The sequence below is a fragment of the Chelonia mydas genome, chromosome 1 (genome assembly GCF_015237465.2).
Source record: "Chelonia mydas isolate rCheMyd1 chromosome 1, rCheMyd1.pri.v2, whole genome shotgun sequence".
NCBI classification, from domain to species: Eukaryota; Metazoa; Chordata; order Testudines; family Cheloniidae; genus Chelonia; species Chelonia mydas.
Genome location: NC_057849.1, coordinates 304,467,700 through 304,495,293, shown reverse-complemented (window position 1 = coordinate 304,495,293; position 27,594 = coordinate 304,467,700). Strand labels below are relative to the sequence as shown.

General features: G+C 41.8%; 1 protein-coding gene across 5 annotated transcripts in view; it reads right to left on the bottom strand.

Moving 5' to 3' along the window:
- CPED1 (cadherin like and PC-esterase domain containing 1) overlaps positions 1 to 27,594 on the bottom strand; it is a 221,709-nt gene that overhangs the window by 188,377 nt on the left and 5,738 nt on the right. For all 5 annotated transcript variants that reach the window (XR_006291938.1, XM_043550133.1, XM_037888943.2 and 2 more), the window contains exons 2-3: positions 26,943 to 27,423; positions 8,898 to 9,084 (exon numbers count right to left, since the gene is read on the bottom strand). Coding sequence is in view for 4 of the 5 variants with exons in the window: in XM_043550133.1 (XP_043406068.1) it covers positions 8,898 to 9,084; positions 26,943 to 27,194 (439 nt within the window). In the remaining variant the exon portion in view is untranslated. The remainder of the gene's footprint in view (positions 1 to 8,897; positions 9,085 to 26,942; positions 27,424 to 27,594) is intronic.

Sequence of the window (27,594 nt, the reverse complement as noted above, 5' to 3'; positions counted from 1 at the left end):
GGTTTTTAGCTGTCTGCCATTACATGATGTAATTGTATGGGCCTTTTTTTCATTTGACTGTTTCTCATCAGATCCTACCTGTATTTAATCTTCCATACTCTCCTCATTAGGACATAGAGAATCTTCATTAGTAGATCCTCCACTAAGGGATGTCTCTGTCAATACCACGTGCTCCTCCGCACCTGTCAGCTCTCTCCCAGCCTTTAGTTTAAAAACTGCTCTACGACCTTTTTAATTTTAAGTGCCAGCAATCTGGTTCCATTTTGGTTTAGATGGAGCCCATCCTTCCTGTATAGGCTCCGCCTTTCCCAAAAGTTTCCCCAGTTCCTAATAAATTTAAACCCCTTCTCCCTACACCATCGTCTCATCCATGCAAAACCCGAAGTTCTTACATTACATGTAGGAGTTAATAACGCTTCCCTATTCACTTTCTCCACACCATTCATGATTTTCTAGACATCTATCATATTCTCACTTTAGTTGTCTCTTTTCTAAGATTAACAGTCCCCAGTCTTTTTTGATCTCCCTTCGTATGGAAGCTATTCCATACCCCTAATCATTTTTGTTGCCCTTCTCTGCCCCTTTTCTAATCCTAATACATCTTTTATGAGATGGGGTGACCAGCACTGTATATAGTATTCAAAGTGGGGGCGCACCATGAATTTATATAGTGGCATTATGATATTTTCTGTTTTATTTTCTATCCCTTTCTTTTGACTGCCGCTGCACATTGTGCAAATGTTTACTATCCACAATTACTCCCAAATCTCTTTCTTGAGAGGTAACAGCTAATATAAACCCAGTCATTTTGTATGTAAAGTTGGGATTATTTTTTCCAGTATGCACTACTTTGCACTTATCAACATTGAATTTCATCTGCCATTTTGTCATCCAGTCACCCAATTTACTGCGTTCCCTTTGTAACTCTTCGCAGTCATCTTTGGATTTTTAACTATCTTCAGTAATTTTGTATCATCTGCAAATTTTGCCGCCTCACTGTGCACCCCTTTTTCCAGATCATTTATGACTTTGTTGAAGAGCACATGTCCCAGTACACTTGATAGGAGCCCCGTGCTATTTTAGTATACTATTTGTTGTTGCAACTTTCTTACCATATTGCTACATGTATTAAATTAATCCTTACCCCAATTTAAAGGGCTTTCACCACATAGTAAATCACACGTATTTACACCATCTGGGCCTAATTCATCCCTGGTATAATTCAATTAATTTCAGTGGAGTCACACAGCATGGCCCCACTTCACCGCCTGGATAATGTTGTTTTTCATATTCTGTTAACACGGTATAATTTATTCAAGAAAAATATTAATTTTACCTAGTGTATTCAGACAGCTAAAATTTTGTAATTGTTTTCAGCTATAACTCAACATAAAAGTTATCACAGTACTGGCTCTGGGATTCACTCATGCATGTGATGAAGTTTGGAATATATATTCCAAGAAATGTACATTGTTATTGTAACTATATTCTGTTTTTAACTTGGTAAAATGCAATATTCGCATACTTTTGAAATAATCAGTAAACATCTTCCCTTTTTGGGGCGAACAACTCATCTTATTTTTTAAAAACTTACTATTTTACAGAGGGTTTTTTTTCCACTCTATTTCAACAATGATCTACAGAAATGTTTTCAGTGTGCTTAGGTTAAAGAAACAACAACATGTTCTGTTCAAAATAAGCAAGGAGAATGAATATGGTTTTGAAAAGTACACAGTATGCTAGTATACGCTAGCATGATAATGCAGACTCCCATTAGAGAAAAAAAATTATATGGGTATTTTAGGGACTAATATGGCTCCTACTGAAATAAGTGGCAATACTTGCATTATGACAAGTTTCAGAGTAGCAGCCATGTTAGTCTGTATTCGCAAAAAGAAAAGGAGGACTTGTGGCACTTTAGAGACTAACCAATTTATTTGAGCATCCGATGAAGTGAGCTGTAGCTCACAAAAGCTTATGCTCAAATAAATTCGTTAGTCTCTAAGGTGCCACAAGTCCTCCTTTTCTTTTTGCGAATACTTGCATTGACATCAGTGGCATGGGATCAGACCCACACTTAGTAGTACTTAGCAAACAGACAAGCAGCAATATTAAAAGCAACATAAGAGTGACCAAAATGTTATTTTCTTGTGTTTGTAACATGTTTTTTCTCAAATCACATTGAGCTTTCATTATAATGAAGTGGAGAAAACCTAACAAACACCTTAAATATGGTAGTAATTTGGTAAGCTCTGATGGATATTATTACAGCTCTATGAGCCTTTTTTGTGCATTGAGTCTACAAAGTTCTGCTGAAAGATAGGAGAACAGTATACATTTGAAATGTACATTTTTACTTGACAAAGCTTTGCCAGGAACACACATGACATAAATTTTGCCTTAAGAAACTAATATATTTTGTACAGTGTCTGATGTGCTTTTAAGCCATTAGTTAATCGAACCTACGATGCTTTTGAGGAAACGTTCTTTATCCGGCAACCTTAGAAGTTATTTTTTATTTAGACTGTGACACGCAAACAGTCACTTTGTGGCCAACTTCATTGTAATTATTTTGCACAATATTCATTTATTTATGACAGGAGACAGTTTGTGCTTTTATTGGCATGCTTGGGTCTTTAGTCATGTTTATCTAACCTTAACTCAACAGGGTTGTTTACACTGCTAGAACTTGGGTTCAATTTACTTTCATTTTCTCAGAGACTTTCTTATTTATAAACGCTGAGCTTTTAGTGACTCTTTAGTCCTGACATTTCCTTTACTCTCCACTATGTGCAAAGAACAAAAACCCCAGTGTCTCACTCCTGTTCCAAAAAAACTAAACTGCTTCCTTAAGTGGGTTGGTCCTTGTAATTGAAAATGGCAACCAGATGTTTACAGAACAGAACAGCAGTTTTCCTCTGGACTTTTTGTGTCTTTATAATTGTTTGCCAGAGTTAATCTGATTCACAGAAACTGGCTGGCGACTGGAATGTCCAGAAGTAAGACGTTGTTCCGAACAATACTATGGTCAATTAAAAATAAAGACTGAAGATTTCAGTTAATCCGGCCTACAGTCCTTGATGGAGTCTGAGCTCACGAGGTAGCTCTAATCCTTTTAATCTACCTAGTTTATGCCCATGTTTCTTGTACTCTTGGTACTACTTTAGGCATGTTTTCATGCTGAACTTGTCCCTGTCTCTGGGAAGCATGTTGCATAGAGCATTTGCTTTCTGGCTTCTCCCATTCTGGCCAGCTCTACCCAATTTGTAGCTGCACTACCAACATGCATTTTTAATGTGCGGAAACTGCCACCAACATGGGAAAAGGATGGGAGCATCCAGAGGAACTTTCCATGTGGCCCCCAGGACTACGATCATTCGAATTTCTTCCCTTAATGTATTTTGCATTAGAAGAAAGATGTATCTTGATCCTTCTTTGTCTAGGCACCCAAGTACTGGGCCACAGCCAGTTTATTCATCATCCTGGGAACCAGCTACATCTTTAGAAACCACTATGTTCTCCCTATTCAGTCCTTTACCCTCCTCATTTCTAATGTCAGTTTTCATTTAAGAAATTAAATTCCTAGCCCTCTTGCTGTTGACATAGCCTTGAAACCGTAAACTGAGTGCTATGGTGAGGAATTGGCCGTGGGTTTTTCATGGTACCACTGATAGCCGCCATGGAATAGTCTTGGGGGCTTATGAAACTCCTGAAAGCATTGCTCTGGCTGTGCTAATGAAACTAGTGGTTTTGCAGGCTTTCTCCCTGCCGCTGGCCAGGTGCTTGCAACTCAGCCGGATCCTCTGCTGAGTAGCCCATGTGGCCCCAAGTCCTGGGTAAGAGAAGCTCAGTAGCACGAGAGGCAATCTAGAGGACTAAGATACAGGTTTAAAGCAAGATGTGTTTTCAACATGTTTTCATACCAGCTCTGACAGTGACTCCTGTGGCATTAGTCAAGCCTTAGCTTTTGTCCTAATGTCTCCATCTGTAAAATGGAAATAATAACATTTGCCTACCACACGGCGGTAATAATGTTGATGAAGGGCTAAATAATACCCAGAGAGAGATGGGGAATTACTGCTACCTCATAGCCACGATGACCTCCATGGCCTCAGCCAGGAATGGAGACGACCAAAATTCATTCAGGTTTGCTCAGTGCAAGCGCCACAATTTCACCCCTCCCACCATCTGCACCAGACCTGATCTTCCCCAGAGCTGGTTGCTAGAAACAGAGGTTGTGTACAAAGCTGCTGTACCCAGTCATACAGGGTTTCTTATGAAAATATGAGGGAGAACAACAAAATCATTGGAAGGACAAAGTCAGAAAAGAAGAAACACTGTAGATCAAACACAGTTTGCAACACATGTAAATTTTAAAGATGTATATGGTGCAGAATCTCCATTGAACTACCCCAAATGAATTAATAAAATATGAAGCAGATATTGATTTTGTTTGCAATGAACATCAAGATTCATTGACCCAAGAGGTAAATATCGATCAAAGCAAAGCTCAAGTCAATATTTGCCCTACAGGACAATAAATAACCCAAAAAGAAGTCAATATATGAATTGCAAAAATCATTCCAAAAGCTGGGCTAGAATTTCATCAGCTATGGAGGGGCTCATAAAGTAAACCTAACTTAGGTTTACTTTTTGAGGGGCATCCATAGTCAATTGTCATGGTATTGTAAAGTCAGTACCATGGAATGGTATTTGATTGTTTTTTAAAGGTACCCACTGTAACTGCATAAACTTCCTGCAGGTTAGTGAAACTAACATTCAAATGAGGTGGGGAGGTGATGAAGTTAGAATTACACTGAACTCAGCTGCAGTCAGTTGAGATGCATTTTTTTGCATGGGCAAACTGACTGGTTGACATGAGGGACACGCAACATCTCAACCAATCCAAAGGCTAGACATAATGTGGGAATTTTGCAGTTTATTACAGAAGGTACATTAAAAATGATGAGCCAGGCAACTTAAATCCAGTCTCCCTTTCTGAGCCTAAAATGACCTGAGACATGTGGACTCGCAGATCTCTGATTTGTGGGTGCAAAATTGATAAAGAAAGGGAGTGGACTAAAAAGGGGTCTGCAAAAGTACTGATCAAAGCACGGAAAAACTGATGGATTTGGGAGGAGGGACTCATGCAATTTATTAATTTTAGGAGGGAAGAGTGTGGAATTGATTTTTTTTTCAGGTAGCATGAGGAAAATAGGGAACAAACGAATTTATGGAGGCTGGAAATGCATTTTAGTCACATGAATTGCTGAGTGAGGCAGAGCATTTTTGAAGGAGGTCCTGATTAAAATTTTGGCAGCACATCACTAAGCACTGAGGCCACATAGACCTTGTTAATTCTCATTATAGCTCCAAGGACAAGAGATTTCCCCACAAGGAAGGGAGGGAAGGAACAGCAGAGAATGCTGGAAGAACCTAACTCCATAGGTTCTTCTTCAGAGTCTGAGACTCTGCCAGGGCCCTGAAGTGCAGTTCAGTCCACTGTTCACCCCAGTGACTATTAGCTGCAGTTGAGCAGCTCTGCACTTGTGAGAAGAAGGCCTCTGACACGCAGTGCAGAAAGGGCTGAATGTGGAAAGCTGGAGAGGAGAGGCATGGGTGGAACACTCTCTCCTGCTTATTCTAATCCTTTTAGTCTTTTCCTTGCAGCTCCAAGATGCTGGGTCCAAACACAGGTTTAGGCTGCGGCAAAAATGGCACTTCATCCAGAAGCTGCTCCTTCAGAGTGAGGCAAGAAGTAACTGAGGTAACTTGCCTGAAGGAGGAGGTCTGGTTGCAATGAAAAGTTCTATCCAAAGAGACTACCATGTGCCTGATTGACAGGCAAGGGAGGCAAGCCCACTGTGGCAGACATATTGAACAAAACTCGAACATCCCACTGGAAATAAGACAGCAAATTCTGTCCTTCCTCAGCAGCCACAGAGGACCCTGCTATATGGGATGAGAGCAGCAGCAAGGCAAGGCAGGAGTTCACTCCGGAACTGTGTATCCTTTACGTGTGTAGGGGCTCATGCTGGGCTGGTGCAGAGAGAAGACTTAAGGTAGTTCATGGGCAGGAGCAGAATGGTGGATCCCTGGCTTCATGGATCCACTGGCCATTCCCTTCATGTGGGGTTAGAGGCAAAAGAAGAGTGAAGCTAGAGCAGCATGGCTAGTTGAAAATTTCTGACAAACTTTTTTTCCAATGGAAAATTGGGTTTTTGACTAAATAAACATTTTTTACAGAAAGCACTACCTGGTGGATTTTTCATCAGAAACCCTAATTCCCCCCCCCCCCGAATTGTCCAAAAGTCAGATATTTTACAGTTGCCAAAGACATTTTGGTTTTTTAACAAAAAGCCAGACTTTTCCACAAAAAGAAACCATTTTTTCTACCTTCTCTACGATTCAGTCAGGAAGCTAGAATAGTGACTGCCACCCAGGTGTTGAAAAGGACTCTGACACTTATGGAGTTCCAGTTTATCAGCTATACTTGGACTTTACATCGGAGTATAATTGGCCCCAAAATTAATTATTAATCAGCACAAAAAAGTTAGAATGTTTTGTAGTGAATTTTTTTCCATATATGACTTCAGCTAGGCCCTTTGGCTCACATCCAGCATAAACAGAAATCCTAAAGAAATCAGTCTGAACTATGAAAAATACATGAACACCACAGACTTTCAAAACCTGAAACTGCGCAAAAATAAAAGCACCAGGCCAAGGCACTAAATTAAAACTGCAAGGAGGAGTGATTCTTTTTATAGATTTTTCCACAATATTTGTGATCTATATTTCTCAGTCTGTTATCTGTATCTTTTTGATAGTGCCTCCAAGGAACACATTTTTATAAATTATAGCAGTCTCGTTAGGAAAATGTTATGACATAACATAATTCAAAATAGCCTTCTCCAGAATACAGTGTACAGTACTACACCATACAGAACACTAGAAAACATAATTTAGCACCAAGAGGAAAATAATTCCAGTTATAACTTCTTCAGCTCTAGGCTAAGATCATCAGTTTGAAATGCAGGCATGTTCTTTTACCTTTTACTTTAAAAACAAAACAAAACTTAACCTTAAAGCTAGGAATATATACAATCCTGGAAGCAGTTAAAATAGTCTATGCTGCTATAGAATGGAATGAGAAGGCTCTTACTCTTTACATTAAACTGCTGTTTGTTCCATTTGTTCTATACAGCTACCATATGTTGAAAGTTGCAGGTACATCTGGACAGTGATGGAAAGTGTATAAAGCACGTTTGCTATTTTTGTTCCCATTACTGGAAAAAAATAGTGCAGGGTTTATTGGCACAGGATGTAAAAATATAAATATCTACAGAAAATCTGAAATCTGCAGACAGTTTGTTTACTGGTTACAAACCTCTACAGCAGTTTTAAGTGAACCCTGCGCCATCAGCCAGTTAAGCCAAAAAAAAAGTATGCCGCAGATGTGCCGTACATGATCCCCAGAGAATGGGATGTTGGCTGCACTGGACACCACACTGTAGCTAAATCCATCTGGCATCAGCATGGGCTGCAGAAGTGCTGTGTTGTCACTGGAGTGATGTATATTGATGGCAGGTAGTGAGTGGGAGACGACAGAGCTGAGAAACCAGATTTTATTTTATTTTTTAAGAGGGGAATGGGTAACGCTCCATATTCTAATACAGGAGGCAGCTCATCAGGGAAAATGTACACACCTTACCTTAAAAAAAAATCTTTAAAACTTACCTATAAAACTTAACTTAAAATAATAGTGGAAATTTGCTGTGTTCAATACAGTGTGTTCTAATCAGCCCCACAGAATAATTTTCACGTTATCCAAGTTTAAATAAACACAACTGAGATTAGTTAAATAATAAAGCAACAGTGAGGTATCTGATAACTGCAGGGAGGTTCTGCAGGTATGAATGACAATATAATTATTCTTTACTATAAGGCACAAACAACCACATAATAAAAATACCAGAACTGTCATTTTCTTCCATTGACAGAGTGCTGGGTGGTCTCTTTCTACCAATTTTCTCCAGTTTCTACACTGGCTTCCTATAGAATAGAGATTCAAGATCAAAATCTTGATCCTTATCTTCAAGGCCCTCAATGGCCTGAGCCCTACACACCTAAAAGACCATCCCAAGGTCCAGGCTGACGACTGTGGCTGTCCACCCCTCAGGCACAATGGAACTTTCTACCATAAGGGTACAGCTTATCTGTGCAGGGGCTAGTCTCAAATTGTGGAACAAATTCCCACAGGAACTAAGGACCATTACAAAACCCACCACCATCCACTCCATATGCAAGGCATATTTCTTGGACCTTGCCAGCAGCACTCCGGGTCTTCGGCGGCACCTCGGCGGCAGGACCTTCACTCGTTCCGGGTCTTCGGCGGCACCTCAGCGGCGGGACCTTCAGTACCGCCAAAGACACCCGGCGCAAGTGAGGGCCTGCTGCCGGAGTGCCACTGGGTGAGTAAAAGTGTCGCAGTGGATGGTGCCTTTTTTTGGATTGCTCCCCCTGTTCCCTCCATCTGGCTGATGTTAGTCTTGACACTTAATGCTGTAACGGAAGGCAGTCAGATACTACAGCGACGAGGGCGGTATAAGAACCTATCAAGAACAGAGCAGAACTGACTTCCTGGGCTAGGATGAATAACAGAGCTGGGGTGGAGTTAAACAGCAGGCAGTTGATAGAAGAATAGAAGGAGTGTCCCTATGTGGAAAAGTAAGCATCTGTGTGACTGGACAAGGCCAGATTGTGACTATAAGCCCCTAGTCAAATTGGTTTATAAAGTTTATAAATTAGATTCAGTGATGGATATTCTGAATGAATACTGGATTACTGACAAAACTTTTTTTATTAATTTGTATTAATTTGTTTCTCATCATTCTTACCTTGGTAGTGGTGCTCACGTCCACGTCCTACATTCAGTTTCCTGTCTTCAAGGACTGTCACTGTATATCCATATTGTGCTAGGATGCGCTGATATAGCTGAAGTTCTTTTTTACCACAGGAAGGAGGAACGTACAAAATTGCTCTTCTTGTATGACTCCCAAAGTACTTAAGAATGGAGTCTTCGATCTAACAGAAAACAGAATGCAAAGACAACACCCATAAGACAAGGTAGGATCATGAGACACTGTTTTTATTTTTCACAAAACCATGCTATCATCTTAGATACCAAACCAAATGGAGATTTTCAAGAATATAAAAGTGCGGATTGAGGTACTTAATTGTCTAGTTCTCAAACGCTGGATCTTTAGGGCTAAATGCTCCTAAGGCCCAGGACCTTCACTCAGAACCAGGCCAAAGGAGTAGAACCAAATGCATGAGACACAATGCAAAGTTTTCTACAACTGTTCCCCTCTTCACTATCAAAAACTGAAGATGTACAAACAGCCTGAGAGCCCAGTAAAAGTGATTCAGTTCTCATCTGCTGGTGTGGAAATAAGAGGAGGGAGGACAATGGGAGGTGTCTATGGGTGCTGGTCCACTAAGATTCAGTCACACAATCTGTCAGAATTCAAGAAGCTCTCAAAAGCCCCATACCTTGTCTTCACAGACTGCGAGCTTCGCAAGGCAAGGTCAATGTCCTTGTTCGTGTTTTGTACAAGCATATGGCCAGCGCTTAATAAACAATAACATGATATGTAACTTTTATGGGGTGGGGAAGTGAAGTCAAGAGAACAGAAGGGAGGAGCCAGGAAAGGCTCCTCTACCCGCTACCACTGATGTCAAGTCTGTCAGGCAGCATGGAAGAGGAGAGAGAGCAGCCGGGGGGAGGGAGCGCTGAGAATTAGCATTGGAGATGTGGTTGCTCAGATGAAAGGAGAGGTTGGACTGAAGTCTTCCCAGGTGGTGCAGTGGGAGAGTGAAGTAAGACTAGTATTCAAGATGGTTGTGGGGAGGAGGATGCTGAATTGGGAGGGGATGCAAGTGGACACTAGGCAGGAGCGCTACTCTGCAAGCAGCCAGACATGACAGAGTGTGACAGTGTCTCTATGCCAGCTGTGCTGGGCCAGGAAAGTAACTTACTTTAAGGGAGAAGAGAAGCTCAGAAACCATGCTAAAATGGCCTGAGTAAAGCATGAGTAAAGCCATTTCCAAAAGCCATTATCGGGGATTCATCACAGGGTGATGAGCAACATAACCTGAGGCAGGTATCACCAGACTCATCCCCGTTCCGCATAGGTTAGCCATGCTTCCTATATGCTCCACAGACTAAGACTTATGTTGTGAGTTTGGCATTTCATTTTGGAAGCAGTTCCCTCTATGGTCACTCTTACCCTTGCAAGAGTGAGTTTCATTAATCTAGTGCCAGCTCCTGTGAAAGTTCTGCGTCCCGCACTCATGAACCTCCGCTACTGACTGACAGTTTCATTGTTCTAACGGGACCCAGATGTGTCAGAATGTCACGATAGCAATCTGATTCTAGTGGTATTTGAGTAACACGCTGTGTGTGCACAGCAATATGTGGGGGGGAGGGGAAGACTACAAATGCTAAGAGTCACACGGTACATAAAAATAGCATGTTCTGCATGGAAAAAAATGTGACTGTATTTGGAGTTTCCTAGATGCTGTTTTGCAGAAGGATAATAGCAAAGTTACTTTATTAAACTGGATTTTCTCCCTGCGAGAAGTATTTCTATTTAGAGGGCTTTAATGCAGGGTTATCAAGTTATCTACTGGCAAGTACATGAACTTTAAGTTGACATTAGAAAAAAAATTTATTTTAAAAGCTAAAAGTTGTCTAGTTTTAGTAAGTTTACATTGGAATGCACACAGGAAGTGCTATACAATTGAAGAGTCATCAGTCTTTATTAAGAGGCTATGCAGAAAAAAAAGGACAGATTTTTGGTATAAACAAATGTCATTCGAGATGCTTCCAGTTGTTTATAGATCTGGTAAGTCACACTCATTGCCGTCTCTTCCCAAATCACAGGATGTAGCTTTATGTTACACTTGGCTCAAGTGTAACATTCTTTGCCGCAGTATAAACTATTTTAGATCCCTGAATCACTAATACTCTTCTGTTTTTATTATAGAACACACATCCCTATGAGTGGGATGAGCATAACTGATAACGAGACATGCTGAAATATGTCTATAATACTACGAGAGTCATCTAGATATATTTAATGAACCTGTAATCCAAGAACATTTTAGATGTTAGAATAGTCAGATAACAAATTCTGATCACATGCATAAAGGACAAGAATACATAGGAAATGATCAGGTCAGAATTACGTTACATAAACTTGTAATAGATCCTCCTCCTGTCCTTGTAGTATTTTTATAACATATTAGTCTAGCAGTGAGACTGGCATGACCTGTGCTACATTGCCTTATAATACCCCTTCCACTCTCTCCTCTTCCTGTCCCCCATTCTGTTTTATTTTTTCTTCCATCTTTCCCTCTTGATCTTTTCTCTTCTGTACTTCCTATATAATTACAGAATCTACTAGAAGTCTTGCCTCCTCACATTCCTCCTTGTGGCTGCTCTACTCCTGACTCCCCATTCTCTCTTTCCCCTCCTTCCTCCCTTCCCCTCCCCCACCTACCGTATGGTTCTTGCTTTGTACACTGGGTCTCTCCCCTACTCCTGCCCAATATGTGGTAACATCAGAGGTAATTAAGCCAGTCATCCCCGACTCCTTCCATTTCATGTACATAATGCAAGGGAGCCACTCCTTGCTCCACTTTGCACAAGGAAACATGATTTTCTATGCTACTGTAAACCCAACAGGGTGAATTAAGGACAGACAGATAGAGAGCTTTGGGGCCAGATCCAGAGCCACGCTCAGGATCTGGCACTTCATTTGGAATCACTGTCTTCTCTTGGTTTGTGTCCATTCCTTTCTGATCTAGATTGCAGCTGTTTTGGGTAAGGCTTATGCTTTCCTCTGTCTGGCACCGCCACGCACACTCCCAGTGCTCAAGAAATTACATTTATTTAATGCCCTTTTGTGTGCTTTCCATCAGAGGACATTCTGAACATGTCCCTACCATAAAATCTCTCCCTCTTTCATAATGGTAGGTAATTCGCCTGCAGCAACACTGGAGGATGCCTTTAGTATTTTGTTTAAAGCCGTTTTTAATTGTTTTCCCCACACACCCAAGTACAAATCTATTTTAACCTGAAACTGAGGGGTACTCCAGGTACATTGCATGGGATGTACCTCACCCTCACAGCCCACCCCCACCTCCACTAATATGCCAGGCAACCCTACACTTTGGGCAGCCTCTCTTGTCTTCAGTAGCACTATTGTTCCTTCCATTTCCACACATTCCGAACCTTCTCCTGCTCCCTATTAAAAAGCCTGTGTCCTTTCCCCAAGTCAGCGCCTGACTCCACCGTCCCAGCTGCAAATCCTACCCTCTCCTTATTGCCCATTTATTCCCCTCACTCCCAGATATAGCACTAGTCACTGTCCTCCCTCAACCACATCCACAGATGAAAGTAGACATGGAGCTTACATGGCATTTCCCTGCTGCGCCCTGCTTTCTGATGCCCCTGCTAATGATTGTTCAGGAGTTCCTTAGAGGAACTTTGAACCCTTACACTTCAGAAACTCTGCTTAAGGAGGACTTTTTAATATGATGGTGATAATATTTAGCTCCTTATATTGCTCTCCTCCAGAGATCTCAAAGAATTTGACAAAGAAGACTATATATCATTATCCCCATTTTACAGATTTGAAGATTGCACCACACCGAGGTGAATGACTTGCCCCAGGTCATCCATCAGCTTGGTGGTAGAGACTGGAACATAACTCAGGTTTTCAGAGTCTAGCATCCTATCCACTTGACTAAGATGTTTTGGTGTAACCTATTATTAAATCATTGACGCCCTCTGAAGGGGAAGGTGGTCATATAGGAGTCTGAACCACTCTAGATACTAAACCAGAAAGGGAACTGTTACTAGCTGGTGGTTTTGAAAACTGTTTTCTCTTTTAATGTTATTTCATGCTGTTTAATGTAAGCCCTACTGAACAACATTAGTGAGCACAGAGCTGTTACTTTCTTTCTGCTACACCAATGCTTCCTTATTTTATCCCCCCGCTGGATAAGTGTTATGTTGGATGATGCCACCTCATGTTAGATACCTGTGGAGGTCTATGAATCATAGAATCCTAGAATATCAGGGTTGGAAGGGATCTCAGGAGGTCATCCAGTCCAACCCCCTGCTCAAAGCAGGACCAATCCCCAACTAAATCATCCCATCCAGGGCTTTGTCAAGCCTGACCTTAAAAACTTTTAAGGAAGGAGATTCCACCACCTCCCCAGGTAACGCACTCCAGTGTTTCACCACCCTCCTAGTGAAAAAGTTTTCCTAATATCCAACCTAAACCTCCCCCACTGCAACTTGAGACCATTACTCCTCGTTCTGTCATCTGCTACCACTGAGAACAGTCTAGATCCATCCTCTTTGGAACCCCCTTTCAGGTAGTTGAAAGCAGCTATCAAATCCCCCCTCATTCTTCTTTTCGCAGACTAAACAATCCCAGTTCCCTCAGCCTCTCCTCATAAGTCATGTGTTCCTGTCCCCTAATCATTTTTGTTGCCCTCCGCTGGATGTTTTCCAATTTTTTCCACATCCTTCTTGTAGTGTGGGGCCCAAAACTGGACACGGTACTCCAGATGAGGCCACACCAATGTTGAATAGAGGGGAATGATCACGTACCTCGATCTGCTGGCAATGCCCCTATACATCCCAAAATGCCATTGGCCTTCTTGGCAACAAGGGCACACTGTTGACTCATATCCAGCTTCTTGTCCACTGTAACCCCTAGGTCCTTTTCTGCAGAACTGCTGCCTAGCCATTCGGTCCCTAGTCTGTAGCAGTGCATGGGATTCTTCCGTGCAGGACTCTGCACTTGTCCTTGTTGAACCTCATCAGATTTCTTTTGGCCCAATCCTCTAATTTGTCTAGGTCCCTCTGTATCCTGTCCCTGCCCCTCCAGCTTATCTACCTCTCCTCCCAGTTTAGTGTCATCTGGAAACTAGCTGAGGGTGCAATCCACACCATCCTCCAGATCATTTATGAAGATATTGAACAAAACCGCCCGAAGACCAACCCTTGGGGCACTCCACTTGATACCGGCTGCCAACAAGACCTGGAACCATTGATCACTACTCATTGAGCCCGACAATCTAGCCAGCTTTCTATCCACCTTATAGTCCATTCATTCAGCCCATACTTCTTTAACTTGCTGGCAAGAATACTGTGGGAGACTGTATCAAAAGCTTTGCTAAAGTCAAGGAACAACACGTCCACTGCTTTCCCCTCATCCACAGAGCCAGTTATCTTGTTATAGAAGGCAATTAGATTAGTCAGGCATGACTTGCCCTTGGTGAATCCATGCTGACTGTTCCTGATCACTTTCCTCTTCTCTAAGTGCTTCAGAATTGATTCCTTGAGGACCTGCTCCATGACTTTTCCAGGGACTGAGGTGAGGCTGACTGACCTGTAGTTTCCAGGATCCTCCTCCTTCCCTTTTTTAAAGATGGGCACTACATTAGCCTTTTTCCAGTCGTCCGGGACCTCCTCCGATCGCCATGAGTTTTCAAAGATAATGGCCAATGGCTCTGCAATCACATCCGCCAACTCCTTTAGCACTCTTGGATGCAGCGCATCCGGCTCCATGGACTTGTGCTCGTCCAGCTTTTCTAAATAGTCCCTAACCACTTCTTTCTTCACAGAGGGCTGGTCACCTCCTCCCCATGCTGTGCTGCCCAGTGCAGCAGTCTGGGAGCTGACCTTGTTCATGAAGACAGAGGCAAAAAAAGCATTGAGTACATTAGCTTTTTCCACATCCTCTGTCACTAGGTTGCCTCCTTCATTCAGTAAGGGGATCACACTTTCCTTGACTTTCTTCTTTTTGCTAACATACCTGAAGAAACCCTTCTTGTTACTCTTAACATCTCTTGCCAGCTGCAACTCCAGGTGTGATTTGGCCTTCCTGATTTCACTCCTGCATGCCCGAGGAATATTTTTATACTCTTCCCTGGTCATTTGTCCAATCTTCCACTTCTTGTAAGCTTCTTTTTTGTGGTTAAGATCAGCAAGGATTTCACTGTTAAGCCAAGCTGGTCGCCTGCCATATTTACTATTCTTTCTACACATCAGGATGGTTTGTCCCTGTAACCTCAAAAAGGATTCTTTAAAATACAGCCAGCTCTCCTGGACTCCTTTCCCCCTCATGTTCTTCTCCCAGGGGATCCTGCCCATCAGTTCCCTGAAGCTGTCAAAGTCTGCTTTTCTGAATCATCTGTGGAAGTGGTTGAGGGAGGACAGTGGCTAGTGCTAGATCTGGGAGTGAGTATTCTTGCCAACAAGTTAAAAAAGTATTGATTGGATGAATGGACTATAAGGTGGATAAAAGCTGGCTTGATTGTCGGGCTCTACGGGTAGTAATCAACAGCTTGATGTCTAGTTGGCAGCCAGTATCAAGCAGAGTACCCCAGGGGTCGGTCCTGGGGCCGGTTTTGTTCAACATCTTTATCAATGATCTGGATGATGGGATTAATTGCCATTAATTAACCCTCAGCAAGTTCGCAGATGACGCTAAACTGAGGTAGAGGAGGGGAGAGGTAGATAAGCTGGAGGGTAGGGATAGGGTCCAGAGTGACCTAGACAAATTGGAGGATTGGGCCAAAAGAAATCTGATGAGGTTCAACAAGGACAAGTGCAGAGTCCTGCACTTAGGAAGGAAGAATCACATGCACCACTACAGGCTGGGGACCAACTGGCTAAGCAGCAGTTCTGCAGAAAAGGACCTTGGGATTACAGTGGACGAGAAGCTGGATATGAGTCAGCAGTGTGCCCTCGTTGCCAAGAAGGCCAATGGCATATTGGGCTGTATTAGTAGGAGCGTTGCCAGCAAATCAAGGGAAGTGATTATTCCCCTCTATTCAGCACTGGTGAGGCCACACCTGGAGTACTGCCTCCAGTTTTGGTCCCCCCACTAGAGAAGGGATGTGGACAAATTGGAGAGAGTTCAGCAGAGGGCAACAAAAATGAACAGGCCTGTATCAAACACTGCTCAGTCAGAATGGGGCAGAAGCCTAGAATCTGTGTGGCACCATTCCCTGCTCAGCCAGGAGAGCTCTGTTTGAAAATCCCACTGAAGGATTATACTTCTGCAGAGTCCGCTCTATGTCTCCTATGAAGCAGATACATGGGAAGTCTGCCACATGGCTCCTGAAGGAGCAGTGCTTCCAGGGGCAGAGGGCCCCACTGTGGTAGACACAGACAGGCTATCTTCTGCCTCTATAGATCTAGGAGTGCCTTTCCAGTGAATTCTCTGGTCCCTGGGCTTGGAGGCCTCAGCCCATGCCAACTCTGATGCCATCCTAAACTGTCCTTATGATGATATGCTCCCATCGGAAGGGGCAAGATGGCTCCTGGTATTGCCAAACTTCTCCTCCCTCCCTCTTGGACTTCAGTTGTAATGCACACGGAATCTTCCCTAGACTATGGACTAGCTGGAATATTTATAACACACTAACCTTACAAATATTCCAATACACCAATTAAACACAATGCAGTCAGAGAGAGAGAGAGAGAGAGAAGAAAGACCGCAGTTACAACGGAGCAATGAAGCAGGCTTCAGTTCTTAGGCAAATGTTTTTAAAAGTGCTGTAACTGGAAGATGGCCAGTCACTGTTCCTATTGCTCATTAGGGACACTGATACTCATCAAAAAACAGTTCAAACAACAACCTTTACATAAAAAAGCACTTCTGGCGAAAACATCCAGCACTGCCTTTCTAAAGCACCTAGACAGAAACCTTCCAAACTCATTGCTGCCTCTGGAAACCAGTGATCCAATGGGTCCTGATACAGATTTTCCACACAAACAGAATCTACCACTACAGACATGTCCAGTTGCCTTGGAGATCTTTTTCGGGCTACACACATCAGAGAAACTTTCAAAAAAATAGGGTTTTTGGTTGTTGGCCGCTAACATTTCCCACCACACACATACAGCCAAAACTGAAGCAATAAGAACCAAGCGAATCTAGCTAGTGGTGCACTCTGAAGTGCAGTCCTCCATAACTCCTGTAGTTTAAGTATTAAATAAATGGCATTTCTATCAACTGACTTTTACAAAAATTCAATTTAGGATGATGGGATCTGTGGGAGTCAGATTTTGGGAATTCTGAATGTAGCAGCATGACCTGACGTTTAAGCTGATGCTATTAAACAATATAAGAGAAAGCTCAACGCTATTTCTCCCCTTTTTTCAAGATCCATGTGCAGTGCTCCCAAATTTATTTCCTCACCCCTGTATTTTCGGAGCACTCTGCATTCCTATACACATGTACAATTTCCTCTCTGTTTTCTTAACAAGTGAGGGTAGGGTTTTTTAAAAAACCTATAGTTGCATTGTATTAACAACAAATTGGCCAAATTAAATAACGTTTCCCTTATACAGCAAGTGATCCCATATTTGTTTCCAGTACTCTATATAAAATACATTATGTCACTATCCACGTTGATCTAGTTACCAGTGGGAGTCTGTCAGAATTTCCAATATTATAGCAACAACATTCATATTTCTAGAGTTAGGGTTTGCCAGTTTTGCTTTTATAAACCCTTTTTCTCATAAAAATTCACTCTGGGCTGAGACTTGGCATAAAAGGAGCAGAACTCAACAGATTAAAATGATCTGTTCAAATACTGTATCATTTTACTGCTTTGACTCTTTTTGGTACTCCGATAGCTTGACTGTGTGGTGGGATTAGTCCAGAAGGTGAATTAACTGCCTTTGGAATATTCAAAAATAATTTTGAAATGAAGACAAGTTTCTGTTTTAAAGCTAGTTTAATAAAGGTTTTTCTTCCCAGATTAGAAATTTCAGGTTCTTTGTTAGCAAGTGGATTTACTACATGTGCAGGGCACCCATGTAAAAGGGACTAATGAACAGCATCTCTGGCCCCAGTTCTACAAAGGGAACATGGATGCATCCGATGAAGTGAGCTGTAGCTCACGAAAGCTTATGCTCAAATAAATTTGTTAGTCTCTAAGGTGCCACAAGTACTCCTTTTCTTTTTGCGGATACAGACTAACACGGCTGCTACTCTGAAACCTGTCATTATGCAAGGCACTGAATTTAGCCGTATGGAGTGGAAATCTATCAACTTCATGAAAAAGCTCATACAGATACAGACAGACATCATCTTCCTTTCCAAATGCAAACAGATGGACACCATACCAAAAGGACTGAAGGTAAAAAATCCATTACAATCTACATACCACACAGACTATGCTGACAGCTTGTGCCACACGCTCTCAAGAAACTGCGGAACCACCTGATCAACATGCTCTACAGCAAACAGGGAAAGATTAAGAATGAGCTCTCAAAACTGGATACTCTCATAACAAAACCAACCTTCCACACAAAATTCCTCTTGGCTGGACTTTACTAAAACTAGACAAGCCATTTACAACACACACTTTGCTTCTCTACAAAAGAAAAAGGACATTAAACTATCTAAACTACTACATGCCACAAGGGGCCACAATAGTGGTTCCCTTAATCCACCAAGCAATATTGTTAATCTATCCAACTATACTCTCAGCCCAGCAGAAGAATCTGTCCTATCTCGGGGCCTCTCCTTCTGCCCCTCCACCCCCACGAACATGATACAGTTCTGTGGTGACCTAGAATCCTATTTTCGACGTCTCCAACTTAAGGAATATTTCCAACACACCTCTAAACAACATACTAACCCACAGAGACCTTCCTACCAAGACTACAAAAAGAAGGATTCTGGGTGGACTCCTCCTGAAGGTCAAAACAACAGACTCGACTTCTACATAGAGTGCTTCCGCCGATGTGCACGGGCTGAAATTGTGGAAAAGCAACATCACTTGCCCCATAACCTCAGTCGTGCAGAACACAATGCCATCCACAGCTTCAGAAATAACTCTGACATCATAATCAAAAAGGCTGACAAAGGAGGTGCTGTCGTCATCATGAATAGGTCGGAATATGAACAAGAGGCTGCTAGGCAGCTCTCCAACACCACTTTCTACAAGCCATTACCCTCTGATCCCACTGAGGGTTACCAAAAGAAACTACAGCATTTGCTCAAGAAACTCCCTGAAAAAGCACAAGAACAAATCTGCACAGACACACCCCTGGAACCCCGACCAGGGATATTCTATCTGCTACCCAAGATCCATAAACCTGGAAATCCTCGACGTCCCATCATCTCAGGCATTGGCACCCTGACAGCAGGATTGTCTGGCTATGTAGACTCCCTCCTCAGGCCCTACGCTACCAGCACTCCCAGGTATCTTCGAGACACCACTGACTTCCTGAGGAAACTACAATCCATCGGTGATCTTCCTGAAAACACCATCCTAGCCACTATGGATGTAGAAACCCTCTACACCAACATTCCACACAAAGATGGACTACAAGCCATCAGGAACAATATCCCCGATAATGTCACGGCAAACCTGGTGGCTGAACTTTGTGACTTTGTCCTCACCCATAACTATTTCACATTTGGGGACAATGTATACCTTCAAATCAGCGGCACTGCTATGGGTACCCGCATAGCCCCACAGTATGCCAACATTTTTATGGCTGACTTAGAACAACGCTTCCTCAGCTCTTGTCCCCTAATGCCCCTACTCTACTTGCACTACACTGATGACATCTTCATCATCTGGACCCATGGAAAAGAAGCCCTTGAGGAATTCCACTATGATTTCAACAATTTCCATTACACCATCAACCTCAGCCTGGACCAGTCCACACAAGAGATCCACTTCCTGGACACTACGGTGCTAATAAGCGATGGTCACATAAACACCACCCTATACCGGAAACCTACTGACCGCTATACCTACCTACATGCCTCCAGCTTTCATCCAGACCACACCACACGATCCATTGTCTACAGCCAAGCTCTTCGATACAACTGCATTTGCTCCAACCCCTCAGAGACAAACACCTATGAGATCTCTATATAGCATTCCTACAACTACAATACCCACCTGCGGAAGTGAAGAAACAGATTGACAGAGCCAGAAGAGTACCCAGAAGTTAGCTACTACAGGACAGGCCCAACAAAGAAAATAACAGAACGTCACTAGCCATCACCGTCAGCCCCCAAATAAAACCTCTCCAACGCATCATCAAGGATCTACAACCTATCCTGAAGGACGACCCATCACTCTCACAGATCTTGGGAGACAGGCCAGTCCTTGCTTAAAGACAGCCCCCCAACCTGAAGCAAATACTCACCAGCAACCACACACCACACAACAGAACCACTAACCCAGGAACCTATCCTTGCAACAAAGCCCGTTGCCAACTGTGTCCACATATCTATTCAGGGAACACCATCATAGGGCCTAATCACATCAGCCACACTATCAGAGGCTCGTTCACCTGCACATCTACCAATGTGATCTATGCCATCATGTGCCAGCAATGCCCCTCTGCCATGTACATTGGCCAAACTGGACAGTCTCTACGTAAAAGAATAAATGGACACAAATCAGACGTCAAGAATTATAACATTCAAAAACCAGTCAGAGAACACTTCAATCTCTTTGGTCACTCGATTACAGACCTAAAAGTTGCAATTCTTCAACAAAAAAACTTCAAAAACAGACTTCAACGAGAGACTGCTGAATTGGAATTAATTTGCAAACTGGATACAATTAACTTAGGCTTGAATAAAGACTGGGAGTGGATGGGTCATTACACACAGTAAAACTATTTCCCCATGTTTATTTCCTCCACCCCCGCACCCCTACCCCCTCACCCCACCCCGCTGTTCCTCAGACGTTCTTGTCAACTGCTGGAAATGGCCCACCTTGATTATCACTACAAAAGGTTTTTTCCGCCCCATTGTCCTGCTGGTAACAGCTCACCTTGCCTGATCACTCTCGTTACAGCGTGTATGGTAACTAATACCCATTGTTTCATGTTCTCTATGTATATAAATCTCCCCACTGTATTTTCCACTGAATGCATCCGATGAAGTGAGCTGTAGCTCATGAAAACTTAAGCTCAAATAAATTTTTTAGTCGCTAAGGTGCCACAAGTACTCCTTTTCTTTTTGCGGATACAGACTAACACAGCTGCTACTCTGAAACATGGATAGCATGTACTCATTGAAATTAATGAGGCTCTGCATGGGATCATAGGTCTGCTCATGTGATTTAGGATGGGGTTGAAGTCAGCTTTGACACAGTATACTTGGTCTTACAGCTTACAAAGCCATTACATTCTACAGAGTCACTGACACCTACTTAAGCTTTGATATGCAGTTTTAGATGATCTGCAAAGTGAGGTTTAAAGAAACCATGATGGACTAGCAAGTGAATAAATGTATGTAAAAGAAGAGTTTGTAATTATGTTTTAAATGTACATAATGAACTGGGGGGAAGGGAGGGGAAATGAAAGAAAATATTTGTGTCCTATTCGGTCAACTCTCAAAAAAGTATGCTCGGTTAAAAACCAAAACAAAATGTATGTTGCTTAGGCTTTCAATGAACTACAAAAACAACTAGATTCACATAATACTAAAGCTCTAAATGATGTAAATATTTTCTATTGTAAAATGAGCATCTACTTTATGCGTATTATAGAATGGCTGGGGAAATTGTCTGCCTAGGAGAAAATCCTTTGTCATTTTTTTCTTTGAATGGGTTTGGATTTTTTTAGGTTATGCTAGTATAAAAATACAATAGATTGTACTGGTCTTTCTTTAGCTTACATAACCCTAAAGCTGTTCCAGTTTAAAATATGAAATCTGGTCAGCAATTAGCTCAGACACTACATAAATACTGTTGTTGTTTTGGCCAAAAAGAAATTAGCTGAGATATTTAAAATTGAAAGGGGAAATCAGTTCCTTGGAGGTTTTTGAGATTCTTGGCTTATTGTGTACCACCACAAATATTGAGGCATTATCCATGTCTGGCAGGCAAGCAAAAACAGTTTGAATGGTTGCTACAGAATTTCACTGATCATTACTTCATCATGACAAATTAAACTCTTCTTCTGAAGACAATGGCCCCGATTCTCAGGTCTGGCTGAGCTGCTCTCAGTGCAGGACCCATCACCTTTTAAACTACCTGATTTTGGCCCCTTTATCCCACAATGTAAATTACAGGAAGCCTCAGGATTGCTCTCTCTGGCATCCAGCTGCTCACAACCTCCAGGGACTGTTCCAGCTACTGGGAATAGTTTGAGCACAGTAGCACTCTGGCCACATTCCCTTTTGCCTGACATGCTGTCTGCGTTGGATACTGCAAAGATCTTCTGTGCTAGCTGTATGTCACCCAGTTAAACAGGCTTTATGGGCCCTTTACACACCGGGAACTGCTCAAAAGAAACACACTGTGAAAAGGAATCAAGCCCTATGTGAACAATGACAGTATTTTCAATGACACAAACAGGCGGTCAGAGAACTGACTAAATTCCATTGCTTTCAGTTAGAAGAGAACCAGCAGCGTAAGAGTGGATCCATCTAGATTTTTAGACAGCACCTACTAGAACAGCGTTCTGGTCCATGCCTGGGAATCCTAAGAACTACTGCAATACAAATAATAATAAATAACAGAAAACTTTGAATTAGTTTCACCATCCTTTAGGCTGAGCATTTGGGGCATTAGAGAGTCTTCCTTAATTCCAAAGGAGTCTTCTACACATTTTGTTGACTTGCGCCATAGTGCATACAAATACAAATAAGGTGTTCTTGCTACTGTTTTATTTCACTTTTAAGTTCAAACACTTCCTGCATTGTTACAGGGAAGTTAATTTCCTGTTTCGCTTTCTGGAAGGCATTAAAATGTTTTGGCTTACATGCTACAAGATTTCCCACTCAGGAAGAAGTGGGTTTTGGATCGAAATGGTTGGAATGTGATTCTGCTTCCCATTGTTTGCTGAATAAATATAGAACAGGCAAGTAAATTATGGGGATTTACTTTGATAGTTAGTTTCTGATGATGATATAAGCCACAAAAGTGAAGCTTGAGTTGCTGGCAGTCGATCACCAAGATGGAAGCATAGTGCTATCATTCAAAATTCCCTTGCTTCATGATTGTATACAGTTCATGGAACCAAATTCCAGTGCTATACCCCAGACAGACTACAAACCAAATCCCACTTGGCTAATTCACAAGAGTTGTTCCATGGATTTTAATAGAACTACTCACATGAGTGAAGTGAACAAGATCAGACCTGCTTTCTCCCTCCCTGTCCAGCTGCGGTCATCCCCCCTCCCACAGCTTCTCCTCCTCCTATGTGACAAACCCAATGAAACTGAGGAGTGATCAAAAAACTTTGTCTCCACTCTTCCCCGACTGCCTCCCACCACAGCATCTCTGCCTCCTCGTTTGTGTAAAAATAACTTTGCTTTACTGCCCCAGTATTTTTGTATTCTACATTGCAGGAAGAGGTTTTGCTGCTCTACTAGGGTGAATTGGTTTCATCCCCTACCTCATGGCTATGAATTTAATTGGCTAAATCACATCACTGGCAGCGGCATGGTGGTTAACCCTGGATTCCATGCTGGATAAATTCCATTCTCCCACATTGTTTTCTACTATTTTGGTGCAAAGAGAAGCCTCTCTGTCTAATTTTAGGCATCAAAGTTTTGCCCATTGTGCCTGTAAAAATGGGTCTGCAGGATCAGCCTTTGAGATCTGGCAAGCTTTCCAAACTGTTACCCAAATCTGTGTTCTGGCCATTAAAATGTTTTTTTTTGCATTATACTGACAGGCAGTAGTGACTCCAAATCAGTGAATATTGCATGGGCTTAAAGACATACTTACATACTAAATGGACACATCAACTTTCTAGCATTATATTGATCCACATTTTTGGAAACAACAGCTTTAAACAATTAGAGAGATTCCAGTCTCTGAGATGTAAGTAGCAAAACTGCACATCTCCAAAAACCTGCCAATGCGCTTCCCTGGTTGGTTCATAAAAGACTTCAGGTTTCATCTTAAAGTCATTTGTGCTATGCGGACCCACAAATCAAGGTAGCATTTCATTGCATGTGTAGTAACCAAGTGGAATTGTTGCCATTGCTGTTTTATAACACTTGGGGAGGGGAGTCCTCTGCTGCAATAACAAGCCGAGGACCAACCTGCCACTCCCAGCTTTTACACCACGCTAACTGTTTTTCTGACTGAAGAAAAGTCTGATCCAATACCTACACTACCCCTAAACAAGCCAGAGGAGATTCTGTAGCACAACACAAGATGTTTCCTCATCCCAGATGCATCAGAATCACCTACCGTGATTTAAAGGACAACATCACAGGCATGGTTTTTATTTTCTTTCAGTGTTATGCATGATATTCACTCAGGGTCCTGCTTTCAATATATGCTGAAAATTGCCATTTTAGTGAACATAAGATTCTTGTCAGTAAGATCATTTTCTAGAATATTCACAGTAACTGCACACAACTGAAGTCAATTAATTAATGTGAGCATGTGGACAATATTTTGCAGTATTTGTCCAGCTTTATTCATGAATATGCAAAAAAAAAGGGGGGGGATTTAATTGAAACTGTTTTGCAACCTTAACTACCACGGGTGCACATACTATTGTGTAATAAACCAGTGTAACATTTCAAGCATAACAAATTTGCAATGGGTACCACCGGGTACTTGTCATAATAAACCAATGTAAAAGTTCATCCATCACAATTTGCTCTAGGCTAAAAATGTGTGCACAGTTTGTGAGCACACCACGGGAGCACAATGGCAGATTTTTTGGGGAAGGCTGATTTCATTGTTCCTAGTCTCTGAGATTAGTCATGCAATCTAAAGATGTTCTAGAGAAAGACCGAGAACATCCACCACACATGCAAGACATTTCATTCCATAAGGCTCACGCGGGAACTTCTTAGACATGTAGCCAACAAGCGGTGGGTGGTCTTCTGAATAATAAGGAGAACGTATGTTAAAACAGCACATGCTTGAAAAAACATTTTTATGACAGTTAAAAGATTCATTTAAATAAATACGATAGGTTCAGTATGTGCATGCAGTATTCACATCTATGGATACAGGAAGATAATAAATGCCGCATATTGTAATAGCATAAACTTCTCACTCAACCCAAACTGCTCAAGCACAGAAGCCGTTGCTAAGTCTGCATGTTTGTTAAATCAAAACAGGAAAGGAAATATCAATCAAACACGTTAACCAAGGTTCACAGTTGCTCCACCAGCTCTTACAAATATTAAGCTGTTTAGTATAAAATGCTCATCCGTGTTTATAGCTACAGTAATCAAAAGAGAATGGATCCGTAATCATGAAAAGTCACAAAACAGAAGATGATGCAACTCATTGCCAAATATACTAATTCCGTTTGTAAGTTTAATTGTATTTGTTACATAGTTGAAGAAAACCTAGAGAGAGTAGTTAAAATTCAACTAAAATATAAAATTATGGTAGTTAAATGCTGGACTAGACTTCTGGAAGCCATGAGAAAAATCTGAATTCACAATTGAAAAATAAATCTGAAGATTCTTCCACGCATATGGGTTAAAGGTTCAAACAAGCTATTGAACCAGATCTGTTTTCAATTGTCACAACAGATGTTCTTTACAATGGCTGCCATAAAGTCAATTCTTTTGACCTTTCAGAGTGAAGTATAACTAAGCAAACCAGTGAAAGATCTTCTAAATAAGATATTTTATTTTTAAAGATCTGAACTAAACTGCTTTATGCAGATGCCATCCAACAGATATGTCCTAGAATAATATTTAGAGTCATTAATAGTTTCTATTTGTACTGAGTGCTGCCATAAGGGTAATTTGACAACAAAATCCATCCGAAACTATTACCAACACCCTCCAGGATTCAACAAAACCTGATACAATTGTGCTAGTGCTAATCACAGATTCCAAAATAAATACAACTAGCGTGGCCTGGACCACTTGACAAGCCATAGGTAACAACAGCCAACAAAAAAGTAACAGGGTCTGCATTTGTCTAACGTTCTAATATGTATCTCAGCCACACTATACAAAATGAAAAGGAGTACTTGTGGCACCTTAGAGACTAACCAATTTATTTGAGTCTCTAAGGTGCCACAAGTATTCCTTTTCTTTTTGCGAATACAGACTAACACGGCTGCTACTCTGAAAACTATACAAAATAAACATGTGATCAGGTAACATAAAGACAAAGAGAAATTTGCTGTTCAAAAGACTTCTGAGTAAATAATGTCCACGTCATTTGAAAACAAGAAGAAAGTTTAGAAATACAGTTTATTTTAGCTTTTCACTGGAATCCCAGTGAAGTTCAAAAAGCACGAGCAGATAACTTCAAAACAGTACAGCTACGTTCTCAGTGCTAATAAATGTCTGAGGGAAAGAGTCTATGCTAATGAATAGCCTCAGTCATTTTTATGAAGTCCCACTGACATTTGATTTACGTGTCTGTCCTGTAAAGTTCCTGACCCCATTTCTAAAGACAAAACAAAATATGTGCTGCACAGCAAGTAGAAGATGACTGAAGTTTCCATGGAGTCAAAAAAATAATGCAATGCTTTAATCAAAGCATTAGGGATTCATTTGACAATAAAAGTGTGCCGAGGAACGAGTTAATGGGCTGTGTTTACAAGTATTTCATTATCACTAGGTCACTCGCATGCTTATTTGTACACACTTCAAACTCAATGTTAATTTTAGTTGGACATAAATGGTCTTGCTGGACTCATCCCAGGCCATTATTGCAGCTAGGGTTGCCAACTCTGACTGAATCTATTCTGGGAGATTTTTTTTTTTCTAACATGACAATGTCATTTTCTTAAAATATCCTATTAAAATCTCCCAGATTGCTTTCAATAGTCCCCGGGAGATCGATGCCAATTCCAGGAGACTCCCCGCTAATCCTGGAGGGATGGCAAACCTAATTGCAGCACACTCATTGAGTTGACTTACCTTATTCACTGTTTGTGAATTACTGGAAGGGAGGAAGCAATGAGTGTACCTTGAAGAGACCTCCTTGTATCTCTCTTGCTGTGACTCAGCTAGTTTGTTTGGTGGACTCCCATTATAAACTGCCAGAAAGAGTCGTTTGGTCCGTATAGGTGGCAGGATCTGGTAGCAAAGATAGACACCCACCACCAGCACCAGAAGGAAGGGGCGAGGGCGACACAGCCTGAGGCGAGAGAGAATCTGCCCACAAACCATGACCACTTCGCCTTTCTCACTTTGCCCTTTTCCACATCACAGGAACATTCGCAGCAGCCACTTTCCATCAGCACGAAAAAGAAAAAGGAGTGTTTTTCCACAACTAATTCAAGTTCTTCCCATTCCTGATGCTGAACTCCCCCATGGTGCCGAACAAGAAGTCATAGGTTCAAAAGGCAGAAAGCGCTCCAAAGAGCTCTTCATAAAGGTTACAGGAATAGAATCCAACCTGTACAAAACACAAACAAACAAATAGCAATTATCGTCTCACTAATGAGCCAGACGTAGCCTTTCTCCAATGCATAGTTTGCAGAACAGACCGATGTGCAAACAGCTGAGGAGCAGAAATCTTTACTCCAGCTCTGCAGAAGAAACTACAGGCACACAATAGAATCCAAGG